The 16,775-nt window shown below is 37.6% G+C and overlaps 1 protein-coding gene across 2 annotated transcripts in view; it reads left to right on the forward strand.

Annotated features, from left to right (window-relative positions):
• Nucleotides 1–2,928: 2,928 nt before the first annotated feature.
• Nucleotides 2,929–16,775, forward strand: part of HIF1A (hypoxia inducible factor 1 subunit alpha) — a 52,912-nt gene continuing 39,065 nt past the window's right edge. The window contains exon 1 of one of the 2 annotated variants that reach the window (XM_028508220.1): nt 2,929–3,383. In XM_028508220.1, the coding sequence (XP_028364021.1) occupies nt 3,349–3,383 (35 nt within the window). In that variant the 5' untranslated portion in view covers nt 2,929–3,348. The remainder of the gene's footprint in view (nt 3,384–16,775) is intronic. The other variant, XM_036010808.1, reaches the window with a different exon arrangement.

Consider the following 16,775-nt stretch of genomic DNA (forward strand, 5'->3'; position numbering starts at 1 on the left):
TAAATTATCTGAATATGCTGTGTTTCACTCTTTACAAAACTCAGTGGTCTGTATCCTTTAGTAGTAATCCAAATTTCAAGTTTAACTTGCCTCATCGTGAATCACTGCCCATAGCCAATTGACCCTTAACCCATATTCTTACTAAATATGGGTTAAGGGTCAATTGAGTCATCTGCACCTAATCTTTCAGTCTACTTAGTTCTGCAAAGTGGTTTCAAATAAAATTTGAACACTTATAAAGATTAGAAAGTGATTGAATTAGGCCGTTTGTTAAGTTTTATTTACATTGTAATAACCTAAATACATTTATTAATAGTTGATTTAAAGAGGATGATGAAAAAATTTTTCCCATAGAAAATTTTGCCTTTTACTTTCTTAAACAGGATTGATTGAGTTTGGGAACACTATTTGGCTCCTTTGTAATTATGTGAAAACAAGTTGGTTGAATATTACTGCTTTTCATGTTCGTATATGTATGTATGTATATACATAAACACATAAATACCATTTTTTATATATTTTTGAAAAGGAAAATGGAACTTTGGGGCAAATTTAATGAATGTTCAAAAATATCTTTTGCTGATTGAACTATGCTACTTTAAACTTTTGAAATGCTTAAAAAATTTAAATGACTTAGATTTGCTATTACAAAATGCTCAGTTTTTTTTTTTTATGTACTAAGTATTTCACACTTACGCTATACTATACTCAGTGGCCAGAGAATTTCTTACAAGTGTAATGAGAAAGGAAACAATTAAATATCTCTGCAGCCATGCATTTATGAGGGTGAGAATAATGTGGGCAGTTCCAAAATTGAAAACAGAGAATATATGTAGATTTATATTACCATAATTGGAATTTTTTTTTCTTTTAATTGTTGTTCAAGTACAGTTTTCTGCCTTTTACTCCCATCCCAGCCCATCCCCCTCCCAGCCCTCCCCAGGAATTCTTGATAGTTAAAACTGGCTGAACTCTGGCAGAAGCCCATGTAACTGCTATCAGAGGCACAAATTGGGAGTAATAGTAATGATAAGAATAATAAAAACAAGACCACCAATAATACTAATGGCTAACATTTGACTGCCATTAGTATTCAAATGTGGCTTGATTGCTTACTATGTTCCAGGTATTGTTCTAAGTGCTTTACATGTATTATTTCCTTTAATCATCCCATAATTCTGTGGCGTAGACATGAATGAAAAAACTTAAGTACTGGAGATTAAATGACTTGTTAGCCAGTGTCAGAGCCTGTATCAAGCTCACTCATCACTCTCACTCCAGAGTTCTCAACACCATGTTTTCAAAATGTCATAAAGTTTGCAATTTATAGTTGTTCTTTCCACACTTAAAATAGAAAAATGACTAGCTATTATATGGTCCTTTCCTCTTTTTGCGCATTTCTCACAGTACTTTTCAAGGAGACAGATGACTCAGCGTTATAGATCTGAAAAAAAAGTACATTAAAATCAATATTTAACCATTATTTTTATGAGTTTATCAACTAGTTAAAAAGATATGCAATGTGAATTGGCTGTTGTCTTACCAGAATTTAATACCTTGTGACACAGACCATTGTTTTTACACACCAATATAACTGAAATTCAATACAGATATTCACATTTATTTATAACCCAAAGGTAGATTGTAACAATATTACTAATAAGGCAAAGGTGAGAAGTGAAATAAGCTAGCATTAAATCGAGATATATATATATATATATATATATATATATATATATATATATATGCAATGCTTCTTTTTTGAACTCAAAATACATCCCTTTTACTGACAGGTTTGAAATGCATGTTCCAAAGGCAAAAAGCAATTGTCCTATTTAGCAGCTTGCAAAGTCATGTTAGCAAACAGGTAATACAGGCCGCCAGTGTACCCAGTTAAGTCCGGTTCAGAGCTTTCTTGCTCAGGATTTGGTGAGGGTATGGAAAATCCTTCCTCTTTCCGGTCCACACAGTGAACTCAATTCCAGGTGGTTAAGTCACAAACCAAGGGTCGTTTTCCCTCACCCTCCCTTTTTTGAATACATCTAGATTATTTTTCGCTTGTTTAGAAGCAACAAGAAAGTAAAACAAAAGTCTACCTAAAGCCACTTTCCCTACTCTGTTCCTGAAATTCAGGTTTATGCTCTTTAATAAAAACCACTTACACCTGTTTATATGTGCTTAAAATAGTTTCAGATTCGAAGATTTCCCTGCTACCTTAAGTACTTCCTTTGAGAGGTTTACACACATAGGAATTTGTTATATATATATATATATATATATATATATATTTGCTTAATATTATTATAATATATATAATTTATATATATATATATATATATATATATATATATATATATATATTTGCATTCACTCAGTAATCAAACGTCATCACAAAAACTTGGTGGACTAGGACAGTACCCTTGTATTTGTTCTGGTAGAGTGTGGTCGGTGACCTGGCCCGTACCTGGCAAGAAAGACCCCATTGTAACACATCTGAGCAAAGAGACCAGTGGATTTGCTGCCACGACTCAAAAAGTCTGCTTTTTCGAACTGGGACTGGGTAGAGCCGGCGGCAAACACGCACAGCACAGCCTCCGAGGAGAAAGAAAGCAGGACTTGCTCTACCGAGAGCAGGAAATGTGATGCAGACTCGGTACCCACAAACTGAAATCGCTTCTCAGCAGCGCCTCCCAATGTCAGCCACAGCCTTCCCAACGCAGGGTCCCCAACCCAGGCTGGCCGCACCCCAGATCCTTTCTCTTTCCTCCGCAGCTGCACACAGATGAGCACGTGAGCACCATAGCGCGTCCCAGCTGTGCCTCAGCTGATCGGCTCCTGATTGGCTGAGACAAACGTGGGCTGGGGTGGGGCTTGGTCGCCAACGTCCCTGACCATTGGCTTTCAGGGAACCCGCCTCCCCCTCAGGTGAGGCGGGCTTGCGGGAGCGCGCGCCGGGCTCCGCGGGCGGGCACGTCCCCGACACTCTCCTCCCTGCTGGCCTGCGCGCCTCCGAGCGCGCCTCCGCTCCTGCCCGCCCGCCCCCTGCCGCTGCCTCTGCTCCAGAGCGTACAGAGCCGCCTAGTCTGAGGGGACGCGAGGATCACTCTTGTTGTGGCTTGAGCCAGTCGTCGGGCCGGGCCTTGACAAGCAGCCCGAGGGAAGGCTCTTCTAAGCCCAGCCTGGAGTCTTGTGATTGCCGCCTGCTCCTCCTGCCTCTGATCTCACGAGGGAGTTCGCACCTCTGGACCTGCCTCTCCTTCTCTCCCCGCGTGTGGAGGGAGCCAGCGCTTAGGCCGGAGAGAGCCTGGGGGGCGACGGCCGTGAAGGCATCGCGGTGACCCACTCGCCATGGAAGGCGCCGGAGGCGCGAACGACAAGAAAAAGTAAGCCCTTGCCCTCCCCCGGCTCACCCGTGTGCCCGCCGCCTCGGGCTCTCGGGCCGGCCTCGGCGTTTGGGGGGGCCGCCTTTTTGTTTCAGCCTCTTCTCCCTCCCCTCTCTCCCCCAACCTCGCGGGCCGGGCTCCCCCTCTGTCCACGTCGCCATCTTGTTGTGGGGGGCGGGAGACGTATCAAAAGCGCTTTCTGGGGCTCGCAAGCTGGACGCAGCTCGCCCTCCCTTCCCCGCCGCGGGGCCGCGCCGCCCTTCTCGCCCTCCGCAAAAAGCCAGCTTGCCCTGTGGCCCGTTCGGGTGGACTTCCCCTAGCCTGAAACCCCGGGAGAAAAATGAGCCGCAGCTCGAACATCGTGGTTTGTAGTGAGCTTCCGCTCCTTCCCGCCCCCATCCTCTCTGGTTCCATAGAAAACTCGGCCCCGGGGCGGACCCTGCACGAAGGTTCGGGCTTCCCAGTGGGCTCGCGGACCTGGGTTCCCGACAGAGGAGCTCGCGTGGTCCGATGCGATCCTGCCCTGAGCAGACCAGCCGCGGCGGGTGTCTGCCTTTGTGCACTAGAGATTTGCTGCGATGGCCTGAAGATGCTAACTTTTTAGTTTGCACGTGCAGGTTTTGGTTTTTTTCAGTCGCCTTGAAAAAGTTGGCGAGACTGAGAATCAGAGTAACGGGAATTTAGAGAAATAGCAACATTTTAAAGAGGACATCAGGATTGGATACTTGTGTTCTCTCTCACCTGTCATGAGAGCCAAGATGTTACAAATGAACATGTGCCTCATTCTGGGAAGTATTTTAGTGAAAGTGTAGCGGGGTTTTTTTTTATTTAGGCAAACATTTTTAATGAGATTGAAAAAAGTATGTGATCAAAGCAAATGAAATGCATTACTAAAATTTTTAGAAGTCTCATTTTCCTGAAATTGAAGTATATTAAAAGAAAACCTTCAAAATATATCCGAGAAAATCATTCTGTTATAACTTAATGTAAGTTAAAAAAAAACAACAACAACAAACAAACCTTGAAGGTCTAAGTGGTGTATCACAAGATTAAGAATTGTTAGGTGGACGGGTGGAATTGAGTGACCCTCCACCCCCACATATGCAGTTTGATACACTTTGGTATTTTAGCCTTTGAGGAAATCATTTTAAGGAATTGAAGACTTACAGTAAGAGTTATGGTTAGTACAGTAGATTGGCTTTACTGGTAAGTCCTTCTGTTCTTAAAGGAGAGATAAATGTTCCTAATCAGTATCAGAAGATACAACTTATTTATGTTCTTGCTATTTTGTAGGTCCCTTTTTGGTCCTTATTCAGTAGAGTGGTACATTCTCAGTTTGTGTACACCAGGGAAAGCATTTTTAAAATTCAAAAAGTGATTAAACAGGTTTAGACTTAATTCCAAGAGTTACCAGTAATAAATTGTAATTAATTTTGCAGAAATGATTACAGTGCTTTTGAAGAAATGATGTGGCTGTGATATTGTAAACCTAAGGCAGATTACCTTTGTGTGGTGCCAATTTTCTATCCTTTTTATACGCTGAATCATACATAATACTGTATATCAAGTTATGCACCAATCACTTCCTTTTCATAGGCAGTATTGTACTCATTTCTCCTTTGCAGTTCATCATCTGAGAATATCACAAGCAGCTTTAATATAAATGAGTTAATTAGCTAATGCACATCACCCCAAATCTGAACTAGTTCTTAGATTTTCCTCAGTCCCATCTGTTACTTCAAAATTTTTCTCATTTGAAAATTTAGCAAATTTGGGTCAGATTGAATCATATATTTCTTAATATAGAGGTTCTTAAAACTGAAATATTAAGCTAAATATTTAAATGGTGGCTGCTCAACAGTTCTAGTTGGATGCTGTTTGTTAAAGATGTCTGGGTTTTGTCCTTTTCTAAGCAGTAATTTCTAAATTTTTTGTAAAGATAACAGATTGAGGGGCAGGGAGTTTCTATTTCCTTACAATTTTTTCATTTTAAATGATACGCCGGGATTTGGGCGAGGGACATAAACTTGTCTTTTTTAATGAAAGTACAGCATTTTGGCTGGTGTGGCTCAGTGGATTGAGCACTGTCCTGTGAACCGAAAGGTCGCTGGTTTGATTCCCAGTCTGGGCACATGCCTGGGTTGCAGGCCAGATCCCCGGTTAGGGATGTGCAAGATGCAGCCAACTGATGTTTCTCTCTCACATTGATGTTTCTCTCCCTCTCTTCCCCTCTCTGAAAATAAATAAAAATTTTAAAAAATGATTTTAAAAAAGAAAAAACGAAAGAAAGTCTAGGAAACTTACAGCTGAAGGATTGGAAGAAATCAAAACAGAGGATGGGTATGGTTATAGTAGATTTAATATAGAGCCTTTGATGTTGATTCCTTAAGAGTAGGGGCTGGCTTTAATAGTGCATTGATACAGATTTTTAGATTTCAAAGGAATGTCAAAAGGTCCACTGTTCAGTTTCAGGTTTCAGACCAGCCATACTCCCTCAGAACAGTTAATGGATCATTAAAGTAAAATCTGTGAGAATGAATATGCCTTAACTTCCTCTTTAATTTAGGTCATTAAAAGTCAAGAAGCTCTCTAGTTTATTAGTAACTTTTTTCTTGTTAGATTTTTACTTTTATTTTCCACTTGTTTGAAGACCTGCATGGCTGGTGGTTAAGAGCCGATCTTGAGCCGAACATCTCTGAGTTAGAGACCAGCCTTTTCACTTTGTTAGCTTTGTGAGCTTGGGCAAATGACTGAATGCCTCTGAGTCTGTGTCCTCTTTTTGAAATGGTGATAATAACAGCAGCCACATTAACAGTTATTGTGAAGATTAAATGAGATTATGCCCAGTGCCTGGTTTAGGACTTTTGGTAACACTTGAAAATAAGCATTTAAACTAGAACCTGTTAAAGTTCTAGTTTAAACTTCCACACTTAAAACTTTTTGCAAGTCCTTCCAAGCATTTCTTTGTTTTAGTTCTCATCACCTCATCCATCTTTTCTATAATATACCTCCTAAAAATGAAAAGACTAACATTGGATTCAGATCTTTAGAAGGAGTTCTGCCTGGTTAAAACAATACATTCCTAGGTTATGTTGACATCTAGCATCAATTATTCTTTTTGAGCATCTGATCTACTGTCTATCTTCATAATTTCTTACCCCCTGTTTCCTCCCCAAATAGGTCACTTTGAATTTACTCTGGAGTTTAGAGACGAGAGTCATAAACACATTCGAGTCATACAGATCATTTTAGCAAGGTAATGTGCAAGGCACTGCAGTCTTAGGACTGCGCTAACTTAAAACACTTTTGTCTTATTGCTGCAGTTTAGACAATTTTATTAATATCAATTTTTGCTAAACATGAGTTGATAAAGTATTTATTCCCAATAAAGCATATGGACCTACATGGTAGAAAAACTATCCTTTGCTTATGAATTTCTGCAGAGTTAAGACCATTGGCATCCACCTCAAGGCAAAACTTCAAGCATGCTTTGTTAGTCTAATTTGGGGGCTTGATTTGTATGAAATCTCTACTACTCTTCCACATATATGTGTTTACTGACGTATGTTGTTTTAGATTGGTAAAGTGTGGTAGTTCATTCCTGTGGTCCACTGTAAAACATTTTGTGCATGTTGGAGAATGTTCAGTTTTTTAATCTTTCTTCATGTTGACTTCCATTGTCTTTGCAGCTCTACTGGCAGCTTAAGCTCAAGGTTAAGACTTTTGTGGTTACACTTTATTGTTTTATGTTAGGAATGGTGTGGAGGAGGCTGGGGGATTGCTCTCTTGACTGATTTTTTTTTTTTTTTAAGTTTATTTCTTTAATTTATCATATATCTATTTCAGGGTTTTTTTTTTTTTTAAATTTTAAAGATTTTTATTTATTTTTAGAGAGGGAAGGGAGGGAGAGAGAGAGAGAGAGAGAAACATCAATGTGCGGTTGCTGGGGGTTATGGCCTGCAACCCAGGAATGTACCCTGGCTGGGAATCGAACCTGGGATACTTTGGTTCCCAGCCCGCGCTCAATCCACTGAGCTACGCCAGCCAGGGCTGATTTTTTTTTTTAATTTATTTTTTTTTGGAGCTTGTAATAATTTGTGTTTGGTGGTGAGATTAAAAACTGTTATACATAGATGTTAAAGAGTTGGGTTAGATTGCTGTGTTTGTTCATGGATGTGTCTTAAAATATAATTTAAAAATTTGAGTTACTTTAAAAAGATTAAAATCTTATCTAATTAATTGTTAACATGTCAGTTCTCAGTTAAGAGAAATAATCTAAGTTAAATGTGTTGTTGGATTTACTTTTCTATTAAATCCATCTTAATTATTAGAAAGAAGTTCTTTTTTAGCTTTTTTTTTATGTGTTGGGACTAACTGTATCTAGTTGCTTCCACCTGTTGGCTATTGTGAATAATGCTGCTATGAACATGAATTTACAAACATTTAAGATCTCAATTTTAATTACTTTGAATATATACCCCAAAGTGGTGTTGCTGAATCATATGATAACTATTTTTAGTTTTAGCCACCATACTGTTTTCCTTGGTGGCTGCACCATTTTACTTTTCCACCAGCTGTGCACAAGGATTCCTAGTTCTCCATTTCCTCCTCAACACTTGTTATTGTTATTTTCTGGGGTATTTTGATTGTAATCCTCTTAATGGATGTGTTGAGGTGATTGTGTGTTTTTAAAGGTTTGTTTGTTAACCAACTTAAAACTAACAACAGATAACAGTTGCCAGGGGAAGCTTTATCAGAAGTAAAGTTAAGCCCCTCTAAAATAAGAATTGTTTTCCTAATGACTTAGATTTGTTTTGCCAGTACTATTTCAGAAAAACAGTTATTATTTAAAATGTTCTATACTTATTCCATTGTGGTAAAGCCCCATTGAACTAGTAACTTTGTTTTAAAAGATTTATAAAATAATTGAAATGACTTTTATAAGCAAACTATCCCCAGAATGTTGCCTTTTAGTTATTTGGGTGATCTCAACTGTCAATTTATGAGTGTGTCTTCATTTTAATATTTCACTTGGTTGAAATTATTAAATATAAAAATTATTTCAAAGTGTGATTTTAAAAATTTATTGTTTTATAAATGGGGAAAAATAGTGATGGAACATAACTTACTACAGTTCTTCACCCAGTTGTTTTGAAAGTAAAAATATAGACAAATTAGAAGTGTTTACTAGTTAATATTACAATTTTCGCTCATTAGTGACAGTTCTCTGTGCATCTCCCCTTTTCCTAATAGTCTGTGAGAATTTGCTTTTTCAACTGAAAAATAATATGGTAACAATAAACATAAGGTTTAATGGTAGAACGTTTAGCCTTGACTGGCATGACTCAGTTAGACATCGTTCTTGGAAGCAAAAGGGTGCCAGTTCGATCCTTGGTTGTGGCAGCTAGGAGAGGCAAGTGATCGATGTTTCTCTCTCTCTCACGTTGATGTTTCTTTCCCTCTCTTTCTCTCTTCTAAAAATAAATAACTAAAATCTTTTTTTAAAAGGAAGAAAGTTTATGTTTTTAAGAATTAGGATATATGTATGTCTCTGTTCTTGTAGACCTTTCCATGTAATTTAGAAAAAGTTAAGTAAATTTCTTTAACCTGACCTCCTCTTCCGTTTTCAATTATAAAACATGTTTCACTGGGCAAGAGCACAAATAGACTGAATTTGAAACTTGTGATATGAAAGAGAATACTGGCACACAGTGAGTTCTTAATAAGTATTTGAGCAAATGAAGCAATAAAAGAATAATTGAGTGAACAAAGAAAGATTTTAAGATTTTTAAAAGGTTTTTGGACGTCATTGTTCTCTCTTCTATGCCCTACTTTTGATAGGATTTTTTCTTTTTATTATTTATTTATTTATTTATTAATATATTTTATTGATTATGCTATTACAGTTGTCCCATTTCCCCCCTTCTCTCCCCTCCCCCCTGTACCCCCCTCCCACCCACATCTCCCCCTTTAGTTCATGTCCATGTGTCATACTTATGAGTTCTTTAGTTTCTACATTTCCCGTACTATTCTTGCCCTCCCCCTATCTATTTTCAACCTACATTCTATGCTACTTATTCTCTATACCTTTTCCCCCTCTCTCCTCCTCCCACCCCCCTGCTGCTAACCCTCCATGTGCCCTCCATTTCTGTGGTTCTGTTCCTGTTCTAATTGTTTACTTAGTTTCTTTTGGTTTTGCTTTAGGTGTGGTTGTTGATATTTGTGAGTTTGCTGTCCTTTTACTATGCATGTCTTTTCTTTATCTTCTTTTCTTAGATAAGTCCCTTTAGCATTTCATAAAATAAGGGCTTGGTGATGATGAACTCCTTTAACTTGACCTTATCTGAGAAGCACTTTATCTGCCCTTCCATTCTAAATGAGAGCTTTGCTGGATAGAACAATCTGGGATGTAGGTCCTTGTCTTTCATGGCTTGGAATATTTCTTTCCAGTCCCTTCTTGCCTGTAAGGTCTCTTTGGAGAAATCAGCTGACAGTCTGATGGGAACTCCTTTGTAGGTGACTGTCCCCTTACCTCTTGCTGCTTCTAGGATTCTCTCCTTCGTTTTTACCTTGGCTAATGTAATTATGATGTGCCTTGGTGTGTTTCTTCTTGGGTCCAACTTCTTTGGGGCTCTCTGAGCTTCTTGGATTTCTTGGAAGACTGTTCCCTTTGCCAGATTGGGGAAGTTCTCCTTTATTATTTGTTCAAATACGTGCTCAATCTGTTGCTTTTCCCCTTCCGATTCTGGTACGCCTATAATTCGGATATTGGAACGTTTAAAGGTGTCTTGGATGCTCTTAATCTTTTCCTCAATTTTTTGAATTCTTATTTCATCATGCTTTCCTGCTTGGTTGATTCTATCTTCCTTCTGGTCCACTGTATTGTTTTGAGACTCAGATTCCTTCCTTTCACTATTGGCTCTCCTCCGCGTGTCTTCCTGCATCTGTTTTATGGTAATCTGCATTCTTTCACCTAGATTTCGTCCAAAATCCACCAGTTCCATGAGCTTTCTGATCATGAGTGTTTTGAACTGAGCATCTGATAGATTGGCTAATTCTTGGTCGCTCAAAAGGATGAGTCCTGGGGGACTGATCTGCTCTGTTGAAAACATGGTTTTTGGTGTTTTTTCCCGTCTCTCCTTTTTTTTTTTCGGTCTGGTTGCTCTTGTTATGGTGGGGGGCGGAGCCTTAGGTGCTCACCGGGGCTGGGCACCCCGGTCGCTAGATTGTGACGTTATATGTGGGGGCGGGGCGGGAGCGGGGCGGGAGAAAACAATGGCGGTAGTTCCGTTCCCCTGGACTCAGACCCTTGTCTGGGCTTCTGGGCCGCGAGTTCCGCCCTGGTCCACAATCGCTGCCCCTCTGGGTCTGCCAGCCGCAGCTTGCGTACTCAGGGATCACCGCTGCCTTCTTTCGCGCCCGATGGCTTTTGCGCCGATTTCGAGCCAAACCTTTCCCCCGACCTCCGCGCGCCGCCAACCCGAGCCAGCCCCGCGCCCGCCGGCTCGTCTTCTCCTACCAGTCCGGATGAACGCGTCTACTTCAACTTCTTGGCTGCCCGACTTCCATTCAGATAAATCCTCTGCCGGATCTGGGTGTTATTCTGATAGTAAGTTATTGTTGTAAATTATTGGTTTTCTAATCTTGGTTGTACGAGGAGGTACGGTGCGTCCACCCATTCCTCCATGGATTTTTTCTTTTTTAATGCTTGGGAATCCCTTATGTTACTTTGAGACTTTGTTGAATCTTGAATTTTAATTTTTTGTCATTTAAAAATATTTATAGTATTTTTTAGAACCAGGCTAGTAAACATTTTGTTAATAAATACATCTGTGTAATATGTACTTGGCATTGAAAGTAAATCAGTAACCTACTTTAAGGTATGTTAAAAGTTAGTGCCTGCCAATCTACAATATATATGAGAACACAGTAAAAAAAAGTTTGCTAAAAGAGGCATATGACTATGCAGAAAATTAGCCAGGTAAATGTGTGGAAGGTATCATTGCCATTATTTTATTTTCAGAAAACTTTTCTCAACTCGACTGCAAATGTCCAGAAAGTCTGGGCCAGTTTATATTGCAGCAGTATAAGAGAATGACATTTTCTTTTACTTTATCATCAAGTCTGTTTTTAATTTAAAACACTGCCAATTTAATAAGTGTGCTAGGGTTCTTTTTATTTAAAGTGATAAAACACAACCCAAACTAGTTTAAGGGGGAAATAAGGCAGTTTTGGGCTCATACAATTTAGTTTTGGTTTAAGGGACAGTTAGATCTGGGGTCTTAAGTGCCATCCTCAGAGTATCATCCCTGATTTTCTCTTGAAAATTATGAGGTTTACAAGCCTTTGCCCTGTTTGCACATTGGTCTCATTCCACCACTTACAGGCTATCTATATGATATGAAAGATGACCCACTAGCATTTCTGTGCCTGTATCCATACAGTTTTTGATAATAAAAATCAAAAGAACCTTTCTTGTATTATCCATATATCAGTTTTCTGGATGAATGTCAGTTTGCCCTGCTTAGGGCTGTTTATTTTTCACTAAAAATAAACAGGGGATGGGGTCCCCTGATTTCATGAGCTGAATGTCTTACTGTAGATTATTTGATTGTCTTGATGCAGATTATCTCCTTATATGGTACTTTTGATAAGTGCTGGTGTTATAACGGATGAACTATAGGTTTTTGTTGCAAATCACCTGAATTCATATTCTACAGTTTCTACCAAGCTTAGTTATTCTGCGATTGCGCTTCCTTTGCCTCTTGAGAAGCTCAGAGTCTCTTCTACCATGAACTAGAGTTTTCATTTTATTTCCTTAAGAAAGAGGTACTGATGACTAATGGCTGAGAGATTGGCTCTAGAGATTGGCTGTTTACTTTGCCATTTACTAACTGTGTGATATTGCACGAGTTGTTTTACCTCTTTCTACTTCTCACCTTTTTCATTTGTAAAGTAGGAGGATAAGAATAATTGCCTTATTATAGGATTGTTGTGAGGAAAAAAGAAATATTAACTGACGTGAAACATTCAAAACATTTCCTTCCATGAGGTAAAGACTTAATGAATTAGGAACTATACATTATTATATTCATATTATTATAATATTTATTAAGATGTATTCAGGAGAGTTTTATTCCCTGGATGTCTCAAGATGTTGCTTAGAATCATTCAACCCTTCTTTGGGACAATCTGACAAAGGTTAATGTAGTGCTTTGGTCCAAACTATCAATAAACTTAGAATAGTTAGTACTACTTTTCCTTTACATTGATATTTTTTCCCATGAGTATCTGGTGTTTGCAAATTAAATGAAGTTTGTTTGTTTGTTTGTTTGTTTTTGTACATGTTATTCTGAAATAATAGTTTTCCATATTGATAATAGTAAAAGAAGAAATATATTCTAAAGGGTGTTTATTTGATTGCAAAAGATGGGAACCTTACTTGTCTGTGCTTTTTTGGTATTAATTCATTAAATGTCTTATTTAACATGTTGTCAGGAAAAAAAGTTGGAAATTGCCAGCCTTGCAGAGAATGTAGCTAAAACGTTTAAATGGGATACATGTCAAACAAGTCAAAGCATTCACTGTGAATGGAAGAAGGGGTATATCTTGGGTAATGTAAATAAGTTGATAATTTCCATGGTTTAAAATTTTTGTCAACCTTTGACCACTACGCTAGCACCTAACCACTCTAACCTATAACAGATTATTGTGCGTTCTTTTACTCAACCGATATTTGTGCCTCTAATTTGTCAAGCAAAGCATTGAATTGTTGATGGCTCAGACCACAGTTGAATATTCAGTTTTTGATGTTAAATGATTCATCCATAACATATGCCATTTTTTATTTTTATTTTTTAGTGCAGTGTGACTTCAAATTAGAGATTCTTACAAAGTCCTGACTTTAAGATTTAAGGTTTTTTAAAAATTTAATGTAAACTATCACAAGAGCATCTTCTATAGTTGTGTTTACTAATTTGGCCATTCTGTGTTAAGAATTTTCTTAGACACAAAAAAATTCTTTCAAAAGACAGTCTATTTTTTCCGGCAACTTTAAATGTCAGAACCTTCTTTATTCCAGTATTTCTCAACCCTGACTAATGTTTGGATCTCTTTCAGAGCAAAGGATCTCTGTAATCCTTTGAGATGTGCCCAGTGACCTCAGTCTGATACCACATTAAAAAATGTAACCCTGTTTATTTGGTACCAATTTCATCATAAATAAATGCAACTTTAAGCACAGAAGAAGCTTTTGGGAAGAATATAGATCTATATAGAGACCATATAGATGATCTAGAATATGCTTTTTCTTTTCACATGATCAACAAAATGAGAACACACTTTTTACATTCTCATAGAGTTTACCTTCAACACTACTTTAACTCTATTGAGCAAAGCCCTGCCATGTGGTAACTCCCACTTGTTAATCACTGGAGTTGCATAAATCACCAAATCTGTCTTCCATTTGACATCCTTTTCAAATATCTGAAGGTGTTTATCATGTCTTGTTTTTCTATTCCTAAGTAAAAATATCCCCAAGTTTTCTTTAATTTTTAAATTAAAAATTATATATTGAGCATGTGATCTGTAGATAGGCATGGGCTATATTAAATATGGGGAATTCAATATCGGGTGGGATCTGAGACCTGCCACTTACTAATAGTGTCACTTACCTCCTTTTTATAGACAAGGAAACAGGAACAGAGGATTATTTAGGGAAATTTATTTGGTAGCATTGGATAAGATGGATGAATATAGGTAGTGAACCAAGACATTTGCCTCAGGAAGACTTCTCCTTTGTCATTGTTTCCAGAATGTTCATCATGGTCAGGGTTTTAAACTAAATAGGAGAAATCTTCAGGGTATGATTTTTATGTGTATACATTTATTCTGATATATATGATTTTGTATTATATAAGTACTTGATTATTATAACTTAAGTATCTTATATTTAACTAATTCAGGACACATTCTTCTCAATACACACATACACATACACAAAGTTTAGTGTCACTGACCTCTTAAGTTCCAGTTTCAGTTCTGTTAATATCAGAAAGCATATAACAAGGGAATTTTGGGAAAGACATTAAAGTAATACTGTTTTAAAGAAATTATTTCAAAGAATTTAGAAAACTATACCACAGTTACCACATTTTTCATTTGGTCATCTTTGAATCCTAATCATGATCTTACATTTTTGAGGCCAAGTTACTGGATTTTATTAAGCACACACTGTATTACTGGCCTGTTCCTGAATTGTACCACTAGCTTCTTCTTCTCAGCAATTGTATCTTGCTCTGTGTAGTATTGCCCAACCCACTCAGTTCAGTGTTCTGCCTGACATAGTTGTCATATTATGCATATGTAGTTTCAGGTAAAATTTTTTTCTTTTTCATAATTTGCTAGTTGACCTGTTAAATCTCTGCTATAAGATCTGCTAATGATTCTGAAACTTGTATAGCTTAAGAATCATCTGGGGGTTTAGTTAATATAAGGGGTCCCAGATACCCACCTGCAGAGATTCTCATTTGGCAATTTTCAGATGGGACTCAGGAATCTGTAAATTTTACAAGCACCCATAGGTGAAACACAAACCTGGAAAAGATGAGAGTGCTCATCAGAATCATCTTTGAGATTTTTTCAAACAGACATGCCAAATCAGCAATTTGAATTTCCAGGGTTGTGATCTAGGCATGTTTGGGAGGTAAAAGTTGTTCTATTGGTAATTGCGATGTTTACCACAAGTCAACCATTCACTAGTCTAAGTCCTTAATGTATTTTTATAGTTACTGAGTTCTAAGTATGTGGAAATGTAAGTATTTTAGAGGTTGGTCATATTTGCTGTATTTGTAAAGCATTTGGGCAGAATTTTTAAGAGAAAGTTTTAATAAACCATTTTTGAGTGTGAATGAGCAATTTTTTACTTCTTTGGGCATTTTTGAAGGACACATGCTAAAGTATTTTCTTAGAGCAGAGGGGCTCAAAGCATTCTCCAGACAAGCATTATTGATACTACCCACTAACTTGTTAGATATGAAGATCCTCAGGTACTATCCTCCTGAATTAGAAATTGGGAGGAGAACCCAGTAATCTGTGTTTTGAGAATCCTCCAGGTGATTGTAATGCAAGTGAAATCTTCAGAACCTCTATCTTAGAAGAAGAATTTCATATACACATTTTTGGTTTTATTTATCTGGTACTATACATAGTAGGGGATCAAAGATTTTTTGCAAGGCTCATTACCAATTTTGAACCAGGAGAGAGTTGATTGAAATCACTATGCAGGAATACTCCTAAAACAAAAGCATATTATTTTTATAAACAACATAAATACACATTAATGCAAACAGATGTGAATCTATTAGTTAATTAATACATTTAATTAAGGTATAAGTAGAACATTTACCCATTAATGCTACCTCAGATGTGATATAGATTTCATTTTTAGAATGTACCCTCTAATTTAAAACAGTGATTCTTTTTTCCTTACTTATTTTTCTGTAACATTAGAATATCAAGTATTCATTTTTTAAGTTTTTATTTATTTTTACAGAGAGGGGAAGGGAGAGAGAAAGAGAGGGAGAGAAACATCAGTGTGTGGTTGCCTCTCGAGCACCCCCTACTGGGAACCTGGCCTACAACCCAGGCATGTGCTCTTACTAGGAATCAAACCCATGACCCTTTGGTTCACAAGCTGGCACTCAATCCACTGAGCCACACCAGCCAGGGCAGATTTCAGGTAGTTAAAGTAAGCATTTTTGTGAGGTTATTGAAAGGTGAATAATCCATCTTTTCTCTAGTTGTAGGTATTAAAGAGGTACTACTATGATGGTAGGATAATGATCATCTAAAGCAAGAAATTTAAGCTACTTGCAAAAATAAAATAAGTGTGTGTATATATTCTGAATATTTTTCTTTAGAAACAAACCATTTCACCTGTATTTTGAAATATCAAATTCTGAAATGACCAAATTTTCAAAACCTGAAAATTAGATTAGAGTGATAAATTGAAAACATTGAATTGTATTGCTTACTCCATCTTTACTTTCTACTTCTTGGAGAGTAAAGGAAAAAATTAATTTGTTTTTAGTTAGTCTTTCTGGAAAATAAAGTTAAAAGTTATCCCTGGCCGGTGTGGCTCAATTTGTTGGAGCATCATCTTGTAATGGAAAGATCACCTGTTCAGTTCCTGTTCAGGTCACATAACCAGGTTGTGGTCTCGATTCCCCGTTGGGGCATGTGCAGGAGGCAGCAGATACATATGTGTTTTTCTCTCTCTCCCTCTCCCTCTCTCTCAAATGAGAATAAAATACACTTTTCAAAAAAGTTAGATGACCACTTCTTTTTCATTTTTTTCTGACAAATGCAGGTGTGCTGATAATGTCATTTATT

The sequence above is a fragment of the Phyllostomus discolor genome, chromosome 1, assembly GCF_004126475.2.
Source record: "Phyllostomus discolor isolate MPI-MPIP mPhyDis1 chromosome 1, mPhyDis1.pri.v3, whole genome shotgun sequence".
NCBI classification, from domain to species: domain Eukaryota; kingdom Metazoa; phylum Chordata; class Mammalia; order Chiroptera; family Phyllostomidae; genus Phyllostomus; species Phyllostomus discolor.